This window comes from Cucurbita pepo, chromosome LG06, assembly GCF_002806865.2.
Source record: "Cucurbita pepo subsp. pepo cultivar mu-cu-16 chromosome LG06, ASM280686v2, whole genome shotgun sequence".
Lineage (NCBI taxonomy): Eukaryota > Viridiplantae > Streptophyta > Magnoliopsida > Cucurbitales > Cucurbitaceae > Cucurbita > Cucurbita pepo.
In genome coordinates, this window is record NC_036643.1 from 5030881 (window position 1) to 5050133 (window position 19253).

The 19253-nt window shown below is 33.9% G+C and overlaps 1 protein-coding gene across 1 annotated transcript; it reads left to right on the forward strand.

Moving 5' to 3' along the window:
• Nucleotides 1-9524: 9524 nt before the first annotated feature.
• On the forward strand, nucleotides 9525-17144 carry LOC111797018 (glycerophosphodiester phosphodiesterase GDPDL3). The gene is made up of 9 exons (XM_023679867.1): nucleotides 9525-9807; nucleotides 10035-10331; nucleotides 10970-11085; nucleotides 11611-12109; nucleotides 12879-12917; nucleotides 13050-13334; nucleotides 14171-14313; nucleotides 15045-15531; nucleotides 16511-17144. Exons 1-9 carry the CDS (start codon nucleotides 9666-9668, stop codon nucleotides 16819-16821), a joined length of 2319 nt encoding a protein of 772 aa, XP_023535635.1. The 5' UTR covers nucleotides 9525-9665; the 3' UTR covers nucleotides 16822-17144.
• Nucleotides 17145-19253: the final 2109 nt, after the last annotated feature.

The following is a 19253-nucleotide window of genomic DNA, read 5'->3' on the forward strand; positions in this document are numbered from 1 at the left end:
CAATGCACATCTCTTGTAGCTAGGGGTGTACATTCAACCCGACAATTCAGACTAATCCAACTCGAACTATAAGTGTTGGGTTTGGGTTCATTTTTCTGAAGCTGAACTGACTCGGTTCGGTTTCGGGTTCATGAAACAAAAGAGTAGCATTGCTATTTGCGAGTCGACAACATGGTCGAGCCGTTGAAGCCAGCTCGAGTCGGCTCGCACGCATTGGGACAACTTAAGAACGTGCGGTGGATTGTGGCTGCTTCGCGGACCTGGCTTCTCCACGCGCTTGGGCCTATTCATACAGTGTTGGGCCAACAGAATCTAGTGAGGCCGTGGGCTTCATTAGATGTTTATGGGAATGGGCTTCTGGTGGGCTGAATGTGAGGCGCGTTCATGGGCCGCTGGCCCAATTTTCGTTCCCTTTAGGTTCCGCATGTAAAATGGCTCCGAAGCTGAGGCTCGGTTTACCGTTCACGCTTCCTCTTAATTAGCCAATGTGTAGAAGAACTCTCGTATAGGTTGTGAATTTAAGGCTATTATGGTAAATGTAAACAACGCGTAATTGACATATAGGAGGATCATAATTGAAGAACCGCCCCAAGATTCTGTGTATAGATTGGGTAGATAACACTATTGATACTGATGTGATGTATTTTGTAATAGTTTTATTCAAATCGTTCATGTGGAGACATGTGAGTGAAGATATTTCCTACAGTAAATTTGTATAAGATTGTACTGCAAAATATTTAATCTCTTTATATAAATTAATTAATTGAGAATATTACTGTTAAAAAAATAATTATATATGGCTCGATATTAATCTCGAATGAGTAGTGAATTCACGGTGGTGAGGATTTGTCATTTGATTTGTACGGGTAAGAACAAAATTTAATTTTTGATCAAATAGTAGCAATGCTGCGAGTCGTGTTCGAAATTTTTTAAACTCAATCAAATTGTTCGGGCAACCCAAACCATCTTTATTAAATAATTAACCTAACCGAACTCTAATTTTTTTGGGTTGGGTTACCATTGTGGAGAGTTGTGTTCGTCTAACATGGTATCAGAGCTATGCCCTAAACTTAGTCATGTCTGGGTTGGGTTACCATTGTGGAGAGTTGTGTTTGTCTAACATAGTATCAGAGTNGGTAATAATAATAATAATAATATTATTATTATTATTATTATATGGTAATTATTATGATGCTTTTTTCTTGGCATGTGCTCTCCTATCAAAATATGGAAGAAATTTTATAATTGAGACCCGACGAGAAACTCGAGATTTTAATTCTTACCTCATTATTAAAGTAATAGTTTGGTAGTTTATGGGTCGATGTCCATTAAGTCGGTCGAGATCACGTCACAACGGTTTCATCCAACTAATGCGTATGTATTCAAACAACGAGTTCATTTACTATTTCATGCTCAAATTGGTGGTTCTAAGCTTGCCTTAGTCAAACGTTCGCATGTTTCACGTGATCTAGACCTACGATATTCTATCTATTTAGAAAATCGAGTTCATAACCTATAAATAAAACCCGTATTTAATTTTGTTAAAATTAATCATAAATCGTGCTGATTATTATTAATTTCCAGAACAGTAGCTATACTGATTTATTCTATCCTTAAATACATAGTCTAAAACTGTAACAGCTAAAAAGGTTCATTTTCGGGACCACCTTGAATGGGGAAGGAAGTCCCCATTTAGATCGGGAATGAGGGAGGGAGTGGATAATATTTTTCTCCATTAAATAAATGGGTCCGGAGATGAGATTATATTGCTCGTCCCCACCTCACTTAATATAAATATATTTTCGATATATATATATATATATGCTTATGGGTTATATTAAAAAAAATTATTAATTTTGAGATCTTAATTTTAATATTTAAACTAAACTTTGTTATCCATTTATTAGTAATTTTTTTAAATAATTTTTTAATAAAAATTATATTGAAAAATAAAAACTTTAAAATAAATATATTTTAAAGAAGAATAATTAATAACTAAATTGAATCCCCACAAATTCTGAGTTGTGAATGCTTCCGTTCCAATGCACATCTCTTGTAGCTAGGGGTGTACATTCAACCCGACAATTCAGACTAATCCAACTCGAACTATAAGTGTTGGGTTTGGGTTCATTTTTCTGAAGCTGAACTGACTCGGTTCGGTTTCGGGTTCATGAAACAAAAGAGTAGCATTGCTATTTGCGAGTCGACAACATGGTCGAGCCGTTGAAGCCAGCTCGAGTCGGCTCGCACGCATTGGGACAACTTAAGAACGTGCGGTGGATTGTGGCTGCTTCGCGGACCTGGCTTCTCCACGCGCTTGGGCCTATTCATACAGTGTTGGGCCAACAGAATCTAGTGAGGCCGTGGGCTTCATTAGATGTTTATGGGAATGGGCTTCTGGTGGGCTGAATGTGAGGCGCGTTCATGGGCCGCTGGCCCAATTTTCGTTCCCTTTAGGTTCCGCATGTAAAATGGCTCCGAAGCTGAGGCTCGGTTTACCGTTCACGCTTCCTCTTAATTAGCCAATGTGTAGAAGAACTCTCGTATAGGTTGTGAATTTAAGGCTATTATGGTAAATGTAAACAACGCGTAATTGACATATAGGAGGATCATAATTGAAGAACCGCCCCAAGATTCTGTGTATAGATTGGGTAGATAACACTATTGATACTGATGTGATGTATTTTGTAATAGTTTTATTCAAATCGTTCATGTGGAGACATGTGAGTGAAGATATTTCCTACAGTAAATTTGTATAAGATTGTACTGCAAAATATTTAATCTCTTTATATAAATTAATTAATTGAGAATATTACTGTTAAAAAAATAATTATATATGGCTCGATATTAATCTCGAATGAGTAGTGAATTCACGGTGGTGAGGATTTGTCATTTGATTTGTACGGGTAAGAACAAAATTTAATTTTTGATCAAATAGTAGCAATGCTGCGAGTCGTGTTCGAAATTTTTTAAACTCAATCAAATTGTTCGGGCAACCCAAACCATCTTTATTAAATAATTAACCTAACCGAACTCTAATTTTTTTGGGTTGGGTTACCATTGTGGAGAGTTGTGTTCGTCTAACATGGTATCAGAGCTATGCCCTAAACTTAGTCATGTCTGGGTTGGGTTACCATTGTGGAGAGTTGTGTTCGTCTAACATGGTATCAGAGTTATGCCCTAAACTTAGTCATGTCTGGGTTGGGTTACGATTGTGGAGAGTTGTATTCGTCTAACATGGTATCAGAGCTATGCCCTAAACTTAGTTATGTCAATAGAATCCTCAAATGTCGAACAAATGACTCCAAAAGTTGGAGTCCTTTGTTCGACATTTGAGAATTTACCAATCTATTGACACGACTAATTTTAGGGCAAGGCTCTGATACCATGTTAGATGAACACGACTCTCCACAATGGTATGACATTGTCCCGTTTGAGTGTAAGCTCTCATGACTTTGCTTTGGGCTTCCCAAAAGGTCTCGTACCAATGTAGAGAGTATTATTTGTTTATAAACCCACGATCATTTCCTAAATTAGCGGATGTGGGACTTTCATCATCCAACACGAGTCACCATCAATTTTCAAAATTCGTTGAAATTTAAATTTAATTTTTTTGGGTAATATTGACAACTTTCTCAATTTAATTAAACTAAATTAAAACTTTTTCAATTCCAATAATTTTCACATTAAAAAAAAAAAACATATAAATTCGTGAAATTCTAAAATCAATATAAAATTTAAAAAATGTATATTAATTTTGAAAACTAAATTAATAATAATAATAATAATAATAATAAAATTTATATGAAAATGACGTGGAAAATGGAGTTTAGGAAGGTGAGTTATGAGGTGGAAGCACTTTGGAAGACTTTGGATTGTGATTTATAACGTGAGAAGCACTTTTGAAGACTTGTTCTATCGTGGGATTTATGAGTCTCCGCACTCTATTTTTTTTAAATAATAAAAAATTAATTTAATTAATTTTTGTTTTACAGTGTTTTATTGCGTCATTCCTTACGTCATTTTGTGTGCAATTAATTTTATTTAAATATTCTTCTCTCATCAACATGCCAAATCTTCAAATCTCGGGAGTCCCACATTGACTAATTTAGAGAATGATCATGAGTTTATAAATGAAGAATACTATCTCCATTGGTACGAAACATTTTGGGAAAAACCCAAAGCAAAGCCACGGGACCTTGATTTCTAACCTGATATCATAGTCATGTCAATAGAATCCTGAAATGTCGAACAAAGAATTGCGAGCTTTGAAGGTATATATGACATGTATGTCCGAGCGAACATGTTATATGAATCTCAAATCTACTCAATTCTTAGCCATAAAGACGAGGACGGGTCGTTGTGAGATACCAAGTCAAAGGAAGACGGGAAAGAAACATTGTTTACCATGGTTTGAAAACTTTCCCTGAAATATACAACATCAGCTAGCTAGCAAGCAAGTCGTACCGTTACAAATGGTATTAGAGCTAAACACCGAACAGTGTGTCGTTACAAATGGTATTAGAGCTAAACACCGAACAGTGTGTCAGAGAGAATGCTAGGTCCTTAAGGAAATAGATTGTGAGATAGAGAGGACGATGGGTCCCCAATGGAGGTGGATTGTGAAATCCTACAACGAGGGAAACAAAACATTTCTTATAAGGGTATGTAAACTAGTGGCCCCATGATTACTTAAGGTTGGGTTGTGTAACTAAACTGAATTTCTTTTTTTTTAATAACAAAAATAAAAAATAAAATGCTGACGTGGACCAATCATAATTATCGACAGTTTAATTTCCATTTTTTTTAAAATGCCACATGGGTCTGACCCAGACGCTAAAATCCAGCCTAATAACTCCATGATGCCACGTCCTTATTCCTCCAAAACCCTACATTTATTAATATTATCTATTTATTTATTTGATATTTTTTAATTCAATTTTCCTTGAATATTATCTGTTGACTTTGACCATTGCTTTCACTTCCAAAAATCTTTTTTTTTTAAATATATATTTTTTTATAGCATTAATGATTTATGACGTGGCTGATTCTAGATTTGTATGTTGGCTTATTATAAAATTAAAGGGCATTTTGGGTATTTCACTTATATATATATATATTTTTTTTTTCAATTTCAAATTTAAATTATTATCCAACGTTTATATTCATAAATGATTGAAGCAACGTTAAAATCTAAATTTTCTTTAATGTTTGCATCGTCGTTTGTGTAACGTTCCAAATGGGACCATATAAGTTAAACTAAAAAAACAATTCGTTCGTCGTAATTACGACGTAGGAACGAAAAATTCTTTATAGGGGTGTAGAAACCTCTCCCTAGTACATATGTTTTAAAATCGTGAGACTGGCATGATATGTAATGTGCCAAAGCAAATAATATCTGCTAGCGGTGACCTTGAGTTGTTACAAATGGTATCAGAGCCAGACACCAAGCAGTGTGCCAACAAAGACGCTAGACCCCCAAGAAGATGAATTGTGAGATCTCACATTAGTTGGAGAGTGAACGAAACAACACTTATTAAGGGCGTGGAAACCTCTCCCTAGTACATAAGTTTTAAAATCGTGAGACTGATGTGATATGTAATGTGCCAAAGCAAATAATATCGGCTAACGGTGACCATGAGTTGTTACAAATGGTATCAGAACTAGACAACGAGCGGTGTGTTAACGAAGACACTAGACCCCCAAGGAGGTGAATTGTGAGATCTCACATTGGTTGGAGAGTGAACGAAACCTTCTTTATTAAGAGTGTGGAAACCTCTCCCTAATAGACATGTTTTAAAACTGTGAAGATGACAATGATATGTAACAAGCAAAACAGACAATATCCAGTGGACTTAGGTTGTTACATAAAAACCACTCCGATTTCAAATATATATATATATATATATATATATATATATATATATATATATATATATATATATATATATATATATTTATTTATTTATTTATTGAAAAGTTAATGTGCATTCAATATTATGGACCCCGTGGGTTTCATTATATCCAATAAAGGAGTGTGACAAGATCATATAGTTTTTAATGCATGGGATTTTTGCTAGTTGGAACTTACTTTAAAAAAATTAAATTAATATATATATATATATATATATTCCATTATTATATACGAAAATTATTTTGAAATTTTCGACCAATTTTAAAGGCAGATATGACCGGTTTAGTTATACGACAACCCATAAAAATATTTGAATCACGAACGTATCCTTTAAAAATTATTTTTTTAATTGAATTTAATTAAAAATTAATAACATGAAAGATACTCTTATTTATTTTATCTCAATATATTAATAATAAAAAAATATTTTTTAAAAAAATAATCAAACTTATAGACAACTTCTAATAAATTCTAAAATTTTAATTTTTTATTCTACAATTTTATAAATAAAAAATGTCTGCCATGAATTTTTAAATCATATTATAAAAAATAATTAAAAAAAATACCCAAACTTTTTTCATTTAATATTTTAAGGCATAAAGTAAAAGCTTTAAAAGAAATTATTCCCTAATTAAAGAAAAAGCTTAAAGAGTTGACATTTTTTATATTTATAAAAATGGATGAAATTTACTATTTTGTCCAAAAGTCTCTTTCTATTTGCCTTTTTCATTAGGTTAAAAAAGTAAATGCAATTTAATATCTTTTTTAAGTTTGAAATAGTCTTAATATAATTATTTTAATTTATATTAGACTAAGTATATAATTATAAAATTAATGTATACGACAAGACATGATATGAAATTAAACCGACTAATATGTTTTTATTTTATATATTTTTATTGTAAAACAAAAAAGTTTTTTTTTTTTTTTTTTTTTTTTGTAATATTTTATTTTCTATTCTCTTTTTAATATTTAAAAATATTTTTAGTTTTTATTTATGGAAATAAAAATTATTAAATGATGCTTTTAGTAAAATAAATTACTTTTTAAATTTGCACACATATTTATTTATTTATTTATTTTGTTGTGGGAAAAAATAATATGGCATGAAATTAAGGGAAAGTATTTGAACCATTCAAATTTGTACAATGACAACTTAATTTAAAATGTCAATTTACAGGGTTTAATATTTTAATTTAATTATTATATTTGGCTATTGATAAATTTTAATTTTCCAGAAAATAAATTATTCTAATTATGTGAAATAAGGTTTTTAATATTTTCGCAAAAAAATAAAAATTTAGAGTAATTTTAAATACTGTGATAAATAAAAAATTTCTATTTAAAAATAAAAAATTGAGGTTTTATTTATTTATTTTTTATATAATTATTTGATTATCTAATGTTTATGAAATTTGGGTAAATAATTTAAAAGTAAAGCCTTCCAAATTCCGAAATATTTAAAATTTTACTGGAGTAAAAATGTTTTTAAAGCCACTTGATCATGAACTCGAAACACACGAAACTAAAATTTTATTTAATTTAACGTCTGACGTCCGTAAGGTTTACATTCAAAACGATAAATTTTTTAAATTTTGAATTGTAAAAAAGAATTAGTCTTGATCCTGATGTTAAAGTGGCGTGCTGTTATTATAATTTTTTTTTTATTTCGTGAAATTCGAAGTTTTAAAAGTAAATTTGACCGGTTCGATAGATTAAAAATATGTACACAATACACAAAAATACAAATATATATAAATAAAGAAATTATTTTTTAACTTCTGATATTTTTATTAATATCACTTAAAAAAACTCAATTGGAGTGAGAAACTAGTGCTAACGAGAATGCTGAGCCCTGAAAGAGGATGAAAATCTCTCCCTAGCAGACACATTTTTTAAAATTTGGAAGGAAAGCTCGAAAAGTAAAGCTAAATAGACAATATCGATTAGCGGTGAGTTTAGACGGTTAAAATATATATATATATATATATATATATATATATATATATATATATATATATATATTTTAAATATCGTAGATATTAATGATTTTTTTTTAATTTTAAAGATATTTTTGAAATATAATGATTTTAATAATTGAGCAAAAAAAAAAACCACATTTATGTTGAATTATATATTTTATTTTTGGTAAAAAAAATAATAATAAGTAAGAAGGTGATTTTTGAAGGGTAAGTGGCAGCTGTCGGGACCCATGTGGTCATATCGAAATGCGCGTTTTTTCAGCTGACTCATAAACCAATCATGGATCGCCACGTAATCATTTGCCAGTTTGGTTGTGCTCAGCTTGTGGTCCCCACTCCCTAGCTGTCCCCCACGTCGAATCGATGTACAAGAGCCCACCACAAATTTCCCAGCTCAGAGCCGGCTTTCGGCTTTTCTCCCCTCAGCTCATCCGAGCCTCCGGAATTTTAAAGTCTTCGTTAAAATTAAAATATTTGTAAATTTAATTATGATCTACAAAATTATAAAATATAACAATATAAATATATATATATATATATATATATGAACCATTAATGGAAAATTTTTATTTTAAATATTTATAATGAAAAATAGTTATAAAATTAAATAGAGATAAAATAAATAATTGTATTCTAAACAAAAATGTATATTTTTTTTTAAAGGTAACAAAAATTCGAGCTGGTTCGGTTCAATACAATCTAGTTTTAGAGGAACTCATGAACTAACTCAATTCATATAAATTTTCATTTATTTGACTCGACCTAATATGGTTTCGAGTCATCGGATTTTATGAACATCTCGAGATGTACTTTATTTGAGATTTATAGCAAATTTGATATAAATTATGCTGTAATTGACGTATCAGTGACACACGAGTTGAAAGTTATATTTTAAAATTTCATTTTTAATGAAATTAGAGCATATCCCGATTGTGTTAGATTGGGTTAGAAAAATTTCTTGGACTTAATTGGTGACCCGAGCAGCTTGAATAGAGTTCACAACCCAACCCAACTTAACCCTCCATTTTCGAGTTGAATTGAGTTAGGTTGTATGATAATTTTTTTTAATTATTTAAAAAAAATCAACTTATTCACGTTACATCTTGCATTAATTATTAAAATCTCGTAAAATTTAAACATTAAACATTTATCAGTCACAATGCATCATTAACATCGATTACAAATGTTAAATTTTCTTAAATTTTTTAAAAGTTCAGGATGAATTGGGTTGGTCGGGAAAAAATGTTAACCTACAAACTGAACCGAACCGAATTTTTTTATTTTAAAAAATTTAACTCAACCCAAACCGAATAGAATTCTACCCCGCTCCAAATTTTACTGTTTGGATTAGATAATTCAAATTGGTCAGATGATATGAATAACTGATATAAAATAATAAAAAAAAGACAAAGTCTATGGCTTGGCTACATCTCTAACAAACGGCTTAGGTTGAGCCGAGCTGGCTAGAAGTAAGCCGACTTGTTTCCATTTTCGACGTGGGAACTAGCAATCAAAAAACAAGCACCGGCTTCTTTTAATTATAATTAATTTTGTATATTTATAATTATAATTATATTATATTTTTTAAAAATTATTAAATCACCACAAAAAATATAAAAATGTCATCTTCCCAAAGCTCTTCAGCAGAAACCTCTCTCTCTCTCTCTCTAACTTTCATATTCGCTAATCCAGTGATCTCCGGCGTTCTTCTTCCGATCAACGGCTGTAGATTTGCCGGCAGTGGCGTCCTGAAGTTCACCTGAGCTCCGATGAGTTGCTGGAATAAATTTCCGGCGATGTGTTCTTCTTCTCGTACTTTCCTTCTTCTGTTTCCTCTGTTTCTTCACTCGTTCGTTGCGCTGGTATCTGCTCAGGGATCTAATAACACTTCTCCATGGCAGACTTTGAGTGGTGAGTTTAGTGTTCGTTTTTCTTTGTAGAAAATTGAATGTAGTCAGAAGTTGGAAATGGCTTGTTGAAGTTGATTTCAGCTTGTTTTGTTTTTTTTTTGTAAATGACTTCGAATTTGAACTAGGGGATTTTGAGATTTTTTTTCTTGTTTTCTAGTGCATTTCATTAGGTTATTGCCTGCTGTTTGATTTCTGAGTTTGAATTTGTGTTTGGTTCTGCTTTTGCAGGAGATCCTCCATTTGTTGTGGCTCGTGGTGGGTTTTCAGGGCTGTTTCCTGATTCGAGTGGATTTGCTTATAGTTTTGCAGTTATGGTTAGTGTTCCTGATGTGATCTTATGGTGCGATGTGCAATTAACTAAAGATGGAGTTGGAATTTGTCTCCCGGATCTGAGTTTTAACAATGCTACTGACGCTAAGGGGATTTTGGGGGAAAACCGCAGCAGTGTGTATCTTGTTAATGGAGTAGCTACTAAGGGATTGTTTACGGTCGATTTCAATGCGGAAGAACTGGCAAATGTTTCTCGTAAGTTCATATTATCAACACCACTTTTCTCATTGAGCTTCATTTCTTCTCTCTCTCTCTCTCTCTCCTTATATTCATCTCTATCAATTATCGTGCTCAAGCTGTTTGATGAAAAGCTCAGGAAAATTTGTGCGAGTCAAGTATGGTCACTGTTGTTACGATCTTTTCTGTAAAATTTGGCTCTCCGTTTAAGCATTGCATGTCGCTGTTTGATATAATTAACAAAATCTAGTGGATTTCTACCTTCTAATTTCAGCATTTGAAATTTTATAACACGGGTTCTGTTTTGTTCATATTTGATATTTCTACATGTAACGTTTTTCCAAATTTCTCTTGGGTGACCGAGGGAACTGCACTTTGAAACGGTTCCCCCCTTTTATTTCAAGTTCAACAATTGAAAATTTATTGCAACCTGAATTACTTTCTATTTTCATTTATTACAATGGATGAACATAGATTCTTTATGAAGAAAATCGTTCTCGGATGATGATTTGCATGTAGAAAACATCAACATTGTACTTAGCCATGCCCGTTAATTGATTTTTGTTTTCTCTTAATTCTCATCAAGTTGACCCATTGTTTACTGCGATAATGGAATGTTATGGAAAATTGCCTGACATTTCGACTTAACTGGGCAGTTACTCAAGGTATCTTTTCTCGGACGAACAAGTTTGATGGCAATCGGTTTCCTATTCTCACTCCTGAAGATGTGGTTAACCAGTTCAAGCCACCAGGATTTTGGCTGAACGTTCAGGTAATTGTATTGAATTTACATGCTCAAGTTCCTTCTCTGGAGGATGGTTGGCAGGGAGTTTATAAGTAAGGAAATACTTATAAACTTAGTCATGTCAATAGAATCCTCAAATGTTGAACAAAAAAAGTTGGGACCCTCGAAAGTGTAGTCAAAAGTGACTCAAGTGTCGAACAAAGGGTCTACTTTGTTTGAGGGCTCCGAGAAAAGAGTCGAGCCTCAGTTAAGGGGAGGCTGTTTGAGGGCTCCATAGGCCTCATGGGAGGCTCTATGGAGTACTTTGTTCGAGGGGAGGATTGTTGGTAGAGAGTCCCACATCGACTAATTAAGGGGTTGATCATGAGTTTGTAAGGAAGGAATACATCTCTATTGGAATAAGGCCTCTTGGCAAGGCCATGAGAGCTTAAGCTCAAAGTGGACAGTATCATAGCATCGTGGAGAGTCGTGGTTCCTAACACCTTCATTTCTGCCGAAATTTTGAGGCTTTACTTTCTCTTGTCTCACTCATCCCCTTTATTCTTTTTGCAGCATGATGCATTCTTCACACAACGAAACTTGAGCATGAGGAACTTTGTACTTTCTGTATCCAGACGCATCATTGTTAACTACATATCATCACCAGAGGTGGGATTTCTTAGAAGCATAGCATCGAGATTTAATCCCCGCACAACGAAGTTGATCCTTCGGGTTTTACAACCAACTGATATTGAGATTACCACCAATCAGACATATCAATCTCTCTTACGCAATCTCACCTTTATCAAGACATTTGCTTCTGGAATTCTTGTTCCTAAGACTTATATAGTGCCCATTAAGGATGGTTACATACAATCTGAAACCTCTCTCGTTTCTGACGCTCATAAAGCAAATCTGGAAATTTTTGCATCAGAGTTCTATAGTGACCTTCCACTAAGCTACAACTACAGTTATGATCCTGTTACTGAATACCTGTCTTACATCGACAACGGTAAATTTTCAGTTGATGGTGTGCTCACTGATTTCCCTATCAGTCCATCGTCAGCTATTGGTAAGTCATCATATTCCAGCTCATATATATTATGTACATGAGGGATAATTTATAATCACATACAAAATTTTGAGAAAATTGAAAAAACCACCTCTGAATTATAGGAATTGGTGATCATTCAATCTGATCAATCACCACGAACTTGTGAATTCTTACTGTTAAGCCCTTTAATATTTCAAAATGTATAGATTTCACTATAATGATTGTTTCAATCTACGCTGAAATTATAGGATTGTTGCAATTTAACCCAATCTTATTTTGGCTGTGTGAAATTGAAAACTATACTATAAACTACTAAAAATTTTGGTTTTCCAATTGAAGTAAAGAACTTTGGTTTGAATGTATACTCCGAGAGTCGATTTGGAACATGGTCAAATCTTAAAGATCTCTTGCTATTTTATTTTTATATTTTAACCACGAGGGTAGAATTATTTCCCATTGATCTTCTTCTATCGTTTTGGGAGGAAATAAATGGTTGAAATTAGCTAGAAAGTTCATTTTGTACGTTGGAGTGTCCTTTGTTATCAATAGGAGTTCTTGGTAATGGTTTATATTAGTTCTAGTTAGCCAACTTTTGATTTTTAAACATCAGCTAATCAAATTGAATTCCATAGAAGATTTTTTCTTCCATTCTTCACTTTATATGGATGTATATATGACCTAAGACAATATAAGTACTTCAGAATTGTAACTCAGTTGGTGTTTTTCTGCTTCATTTGATTAACATTGAAATTTTGTCGAAATGACGATCTTTTCTCTGATGTTCCAGACTGTTTTGCTCATTTGGATAAGAATGCCAAAAGTCAAGGTAAGCCAGAGTTATAATAGTAGTTTTCCCTGACAATCTCGGAATTAATTTCATGCTAGACTGGATTGAATGATTGTTTAACTGAAGATCTTCTAACATTAATTTTGATATATATTTTTTCTCCTTTTCCAGCCAAACCTTTGGTTATTTCAAAATTTGGAGCTAGTGGAGACTTTCCTGGTTGCACAAATTTGGCGTATTCCAAGGCTATTTCTGATGGCGTTGATGTGCTTGACTGTCCAGTTCAAATGTCAAAAGACGGAATACCATTTTGCATGAGCTCAATTAATCTCATCGAGAGCACAACAATATCTCAAACATCATTCACTACTCTTTCTAAAAAAATTCCTGAAATTAGTCCTAACGATGGAATCTTTGCTTTTGACTTAACATGGGAAGAGATTCACGGCCTGACCCGTAAGTGGAGTTGGTTTTCAATTTTAGATACTTGTTCATAACTAAGCATATCCCTTGCAGCATGTCTTCATTTTCATTTCTCGGCTTAGATACTACAATGGAATAATTTTGACTAGACTAGACTAATATGGTCATGTCTTAATCAGTTGCTTTTTACCTTACATTTGAAATGAAATAGAATAACATGTTTTGAGTGAGAGGTTCGTGAATACTGGATTGCCAGAAACTTTCTTTAAGCTGAGTTTTGAACATTTCGAGGAATTGACTTTAAGATGTTGGGTAAAATGTGTAGAAAAAGTTCACCATTCTTTAAGAAGAGATAGCAGAAATTGTAGTCACAGCTCTTGTGATAGTATAATCTGGCATGGAATTTCTCAGTATATGATTGTTGAGTGCATAGAGTTTTTCGAGGGCTCGAGATATCTTTGAGTGGGGTTTTGGTTCTTTGTCAAATTCTATGTGTTCTTTGTAGTTTGCCTCCCTCCTTTTATAGGCTCTCGTTTTATATGCCGTTGTATTCTTCATTTCTTCTCGATAAAAGTTCGGTTATTCATTAAAAAAGAAAAAAAAAACAAACAAACTGTTGAGTGCAATTATGATTTATAGATTGATAACTTGGTTATCAGAGAGAGTAGGCTATCCTTTCTCTGCAGTAGAACATATCCAGTCTCTACGATTCCATTAGTAGTCTCTACGATATCATCTCATCTGCATTGAGTATGGATCATCCGATAGCTTTTGTAGAAACAATGGTGCAAGTGTTAGCTTGAAATGCTTTTGTTTTGCAAGAACTAAGATGAAATGCCAATATTCTTACCATTTATTCTCAACTGCAGCGTCAATATTGAGCCCTTCATCGAAGTTCACGTTGTTCCGAAACCCAAAGTTCCGAAACGACGGGGAATTCTTAACGCTACCTGATTTCTTGGACTTGGCAAAGAATTCCAGCACTCTTTCTGGTGTCTTGATCCACATTGAGGTTAGAGTTATTTTTGTCATAATTAAATACAACATGTTTAAGATCCTTGATATATGAATGTGAAATCATTTGATATTAATAATAACCTGCTCTGCATGCTAAGTTGTGGGGAACATAAAATAGATTGTGCTGAGGGTGCAAACTGGAATGCATGGATGACTAGGTTGTGTCAAGGAATGAACACTATCCTGTGAGGTGCAATGTGGGGAACTAACCTTTTGGAAAACTTCCTAGCCTAAGATATATGTGATCTGCTATTTGTTGTCTACAAGTTCGATATTAACTACAAGTCCGATATGTGCTCTAACTTTTGTCATGTTTAAAATCACTCTAAAACAAACTTTAATATTCAAAATCCATTTTAATTGTAAAATCAAATATTAAATTGGTTTTGAATGATTAAAGACATGTTTGGTGTTCAAAATTACTTCCGAACATGCCTTACAACCATATTATCTTTGCGTTTAATAGCTGTGGAGAAACATTCTCAGATCTCTGCTTTATCAATCGTCATTTACCGTCTTTAGAAGAAGATGCCTTTGATGTTTGACACTTGGGGTGATAATCCTGCTTCATGTCTTCTTGTTAGCACTCAGATATAGTGTTTATAGACAGCATTTCTTTGACTAAGATATGGGCTGTAGAAGCTTCAACGACGATCATGCTATCAAAACATGGAAGTTCTTGTGCTGTTTATTTCAATTGATGATATCTTGTGATTTGTTTCTCAGAATGCAGCCTACCTTGCTAAGGAGCAGGGTTTAGGTGTAATTGATGCGGTCATTGATTCCTTGAGCAAAGCTGGTTATGATAATCAGACAGCACAGAAAGTATTGATTCAATCTCCAAATAGCCCTGTTCTAATCAAATTTAAACAGGAAAAGAAAGAATACGAGCTTGTTTACAAAGTCGATGAGTCGATTAGTGATGTGCTCAATTCTACTGTTGTGGACATTAAGAGTTTTGCCAACTCTGTGACTGTCAGCAAGACCTCTGTCTTACCTGTAAATCTGCAATTTCTCATTGGACCTACAGATGTTGTGACGAAGCTGCAATCACTTAATCTCTCTGTATATGTGGAAACCTTCAGCAATGAATTTGTCTCTCAAGCATGGGATTTCTTCTCAGATGCAACAGTAGAGATCAACTCATTTGTTATGGGATCCGGCATTGATGGAGTCATCACCGACTTTCCAAAGACATCTGCTAGATATAAAAGTAAGAATCTTCCTTCCAGTAGTCTAGATTAATATGTTTTCATCAATGGTGGTATTGCTAATCCTATTGCTGCTCTCTGAAAAATTGTACTTGTTGCCTAGCTGGACTAGTTTTAAATGCTTCTAAAATTAGTAGGATTTCTCTTCTAACACATTCATAGATTGACTGTTTTACAACCAAAAGTGTTCCGGTGGAGGATTGTTGGGAGGGAGTCCATATTGACTGGCTAATTAAGGAGATGATCATGAGTTTATTAGTATATAATACGTCTCCATTGATATGAGGCCTTTTGGGGAAACCAAAAGTAAAGCCATGAGAACTTATTCTCAAAGTGGATAATATCATACCATTGTAGAGGTCCATGGTTTCTAACATGATATCAGAGTCATGCCCTTAACTTAGCCATGTCGAACAAAGAAGTTGTGAGCCTTGAATGTGTAGTCAAAAGTGACTCAAGTGTCGAACAAAGGGTGTACTTGTTCAAGGGCTCCAGAGCTGGAGTCGAGCCTGAATCAAGGGGAGGCTATTTGAGGGCTTCATAGGCCTCAGGGGAGACTTTATGGTGTACTTTATTCGAGGGGAGGATTGTTGAGGATTGTTGGGAGGGAGTCCACATTGCCTAATTGCCTAATTAAGGAGATGATTATGGGGAAACCAAATACAAAGTTATGAAAGTTTAGGCTCAAAGTGGACAATATCATACCATTATGGAGAGTCGTAATTCCTAACAGGACGTACGTTCATCAATGATATCTAATAGGTTACAAGAAAAAGTAGTCTTCTTTGAGTTCTGGTTTTAAAATCGAGACGAGGCACTGCTGATGTTCTCTATCAAAACCCACTCCTATTCAACCTTTCCCTTTGGTTATATAACTATAACCCTGATGATTGGCATATAAAATAGTATTTTTGAGTACCGTCATTTTGATTCTTTTTTCCGAGCCTGGTCATTGATGTAGTTCTCTCAAACTATATGCAGAGAACCGGTGTTTAACAATGAAAGAAGCACCAAATTACATGAGCCCTGTCCAGCCTGGTAGCTTGATGCAGCTTATTACTGCAGACTACCTGCCTCCAAAGGAACGTCCAAGCCCGATTCTAGACGACAATGACGTAGCCGAGCCACCATTGCCTCCGGTTTCGAAGAAAGCCCCAGGACCTGCTGTGGATGATGGTTCTACAGCAACACCTCCAACATCTAAACCCAATGGACAACCCAAGCTTGGAGCTGGAACAGGCTTCTTGCTCTTGAACCTTGCCATACTCTGCCTTTCTCTTCTTCCATTCTGAGAAAGACAGCAGCGCATGCTCGGGTTCGTTTCGACTGTAAATTTCGTACCGTTGTTGCCGTTCTAGAATCGAACTTTGGTAGTCCAAATTCTTTTCATGATTTGGTATTTAATTCTTTGAACTTTGCTGTCTGTAGGTATCTTTATTTCTTGTTTCCCACGTTAAAAACATCCATTCTTGAGAGGAGGGTACATTCATGATGATGGATTGAGTATCTCTATCTATCTATCTATCTTTGTAACCAAATCTTCCACTATTTTGCTCTTCTTGACTGTGTTTTCACTTGTAAGTTATGTTTATGATTATTTTCTTTGTTGTGTTCATCCAAATTGCTTTTACCTCTCCACTTCAGCTCAATTTTAATCAATTTTGGTAATAGTAACCCGACAACCCGACACGTAAAATTTAGCTTCACTTGGTAATAATTCTATTTTTTTAGAGAAAGAAATGCTCGTTTCCTTGCAACTTCAATGTATCTTCCTTTCGGTATTTGTAATGGCCTAAGTCCACCAATAGCAGATATTGTCATTTTTGGCTTTCCCTCAAGGTTTTTAAAACGCGTATGCTTGGAAAAGTTTTCCACACCCTTGTAAAGGTTTTTTGTTTTCCTCTCAACTAATGTGGGATTCTCACAATCCACCCTCTTTGGGGTCCAGTGTCCTTGCCGGCACTCGTTTCTTTCTCCTATCAATGTGGGACCCCCACCAAATCCACACCCCTTCGGGCCCAGCGTCCTTACTTGCATGCCGCCTCGTGTCTATCCCCCTTTGGGGAACAACCTCATCGCTGACACATTGTCCGGTGTCTGGCTCTGATACCATTTGTAACGGCCCAAGTCTACCACTAGCCGATATTTTCTTCTTTGGGCTTTCTCTTTTATACTTTCCCCCAAGGTTTTTAAAACGTATTTGCTAGGTAAAGGTTTCCACACCCGTATAAAGAGTGTTTTGTTCTCCTCCCCAACCAATGTAAGATTCTCACCGTATCTCTTGAATTTCATACCAAAATCTATTTTTTCTTTAGATGGGTCTTAAAATAAACTTAGTTCTATAAAACAGAAAACTCAAAATAAATAGTTATCAAATAAATCTAAATCGAATCGATATCACATGTTCAGAGAAACTGATATCACTGGTCGATGCAAACAAAGTCTTACAGTGATTAAGGAAACGAGCGATTCATAGTATATAAATAAGAATGAATATCTTCACTGATACAAGACCTTTTAGTATTGAAAAAGTACCGTCCCGAGAATTCCCGAGGATAAAAATTTTCATTCCATTTTGAATTTGATTAAAGGGGGAACTTTCCTATGAATTGCAAAGGAGAAAAAAAGTGGAATGATTGGACCCAACCAAGTAGGGCATAAGGTGTGAAAATGAAATTCATCATAAATTAATTTTGTGGTCAAAATATAGTTATGACTTATGATTCCAAACTTTAATTCATAATTTTAATTAATTTGGTTCTTCAACTTTATCTTTTATTTTTAATTATTTTTTTTCAATTATTATAAACGTTAAAATCGGAACGTTTTTAAAGTTTAAGATAAAGATTTCAATGACAATCTGAGCATAGCTCAACTAAAAAGTCAAATGTTTGAATCTTTATTTTTTTTAATTTTTTTAAAATCAAGTTTTATTGTTAAAAAAAATTAAGGGTTTAAAATGTCGAATAACATTTCTTCGAGTTCGACGTGTAGTGAATGTTTTTCTAAAATGTCGAGAAATATTGATCGTTATTTTTCATGATTTCTTTTTCATCGTGAAAAGTCTATAATTAAAGTCTTGTTTACTAATTCAAACAGGTTTCATGGGTTTTTGAGATCGATGAATTGATATTGATAGTTCGATCCCGATAGGCTTTAGTTAATATTTCTCGAAGATTTTCATCAACCTTGACATTTTGAGCTTTGTCGGGAACGAGAGAAAGTTGAGAGAGATCTCTCCGCATTAGCTAAATGGGAACGGATATGAGGATTATGTCCCCGTTCCTACTCTCGCTCAAATTTCTACCTCTCCCTACCTGGTCAAATTTATATATATATATATATATATACCTATGGGTACAAACCTAACTTATTATATATATATATCAAAAATGAAAAAACTCTTTACGAGGAACTTGATTAGTACAAATTTTTAGCTCGGATTCTAGTATGAATAAATGAAAATTTTCGGAACAATAAAAATTGAAATAGAATGTGAGATCCCACTTTAGTTAGAGAGAAGAACTAAACATTACTTATAAGAGCGTGAAGACGTCTTCGTAGCAGGAACATTTTAAAATTGTGAGGCTGACAACGATACATAACGGGGTCAAAAGCAGACAATATCTGCTTATAAGAGAGTGAAAACCTCCCTTAGCAGACACGTTTTAAAACTGTGAGGGTGACGATGATACATAACGGGCCAAAGCAAACAATATATGAT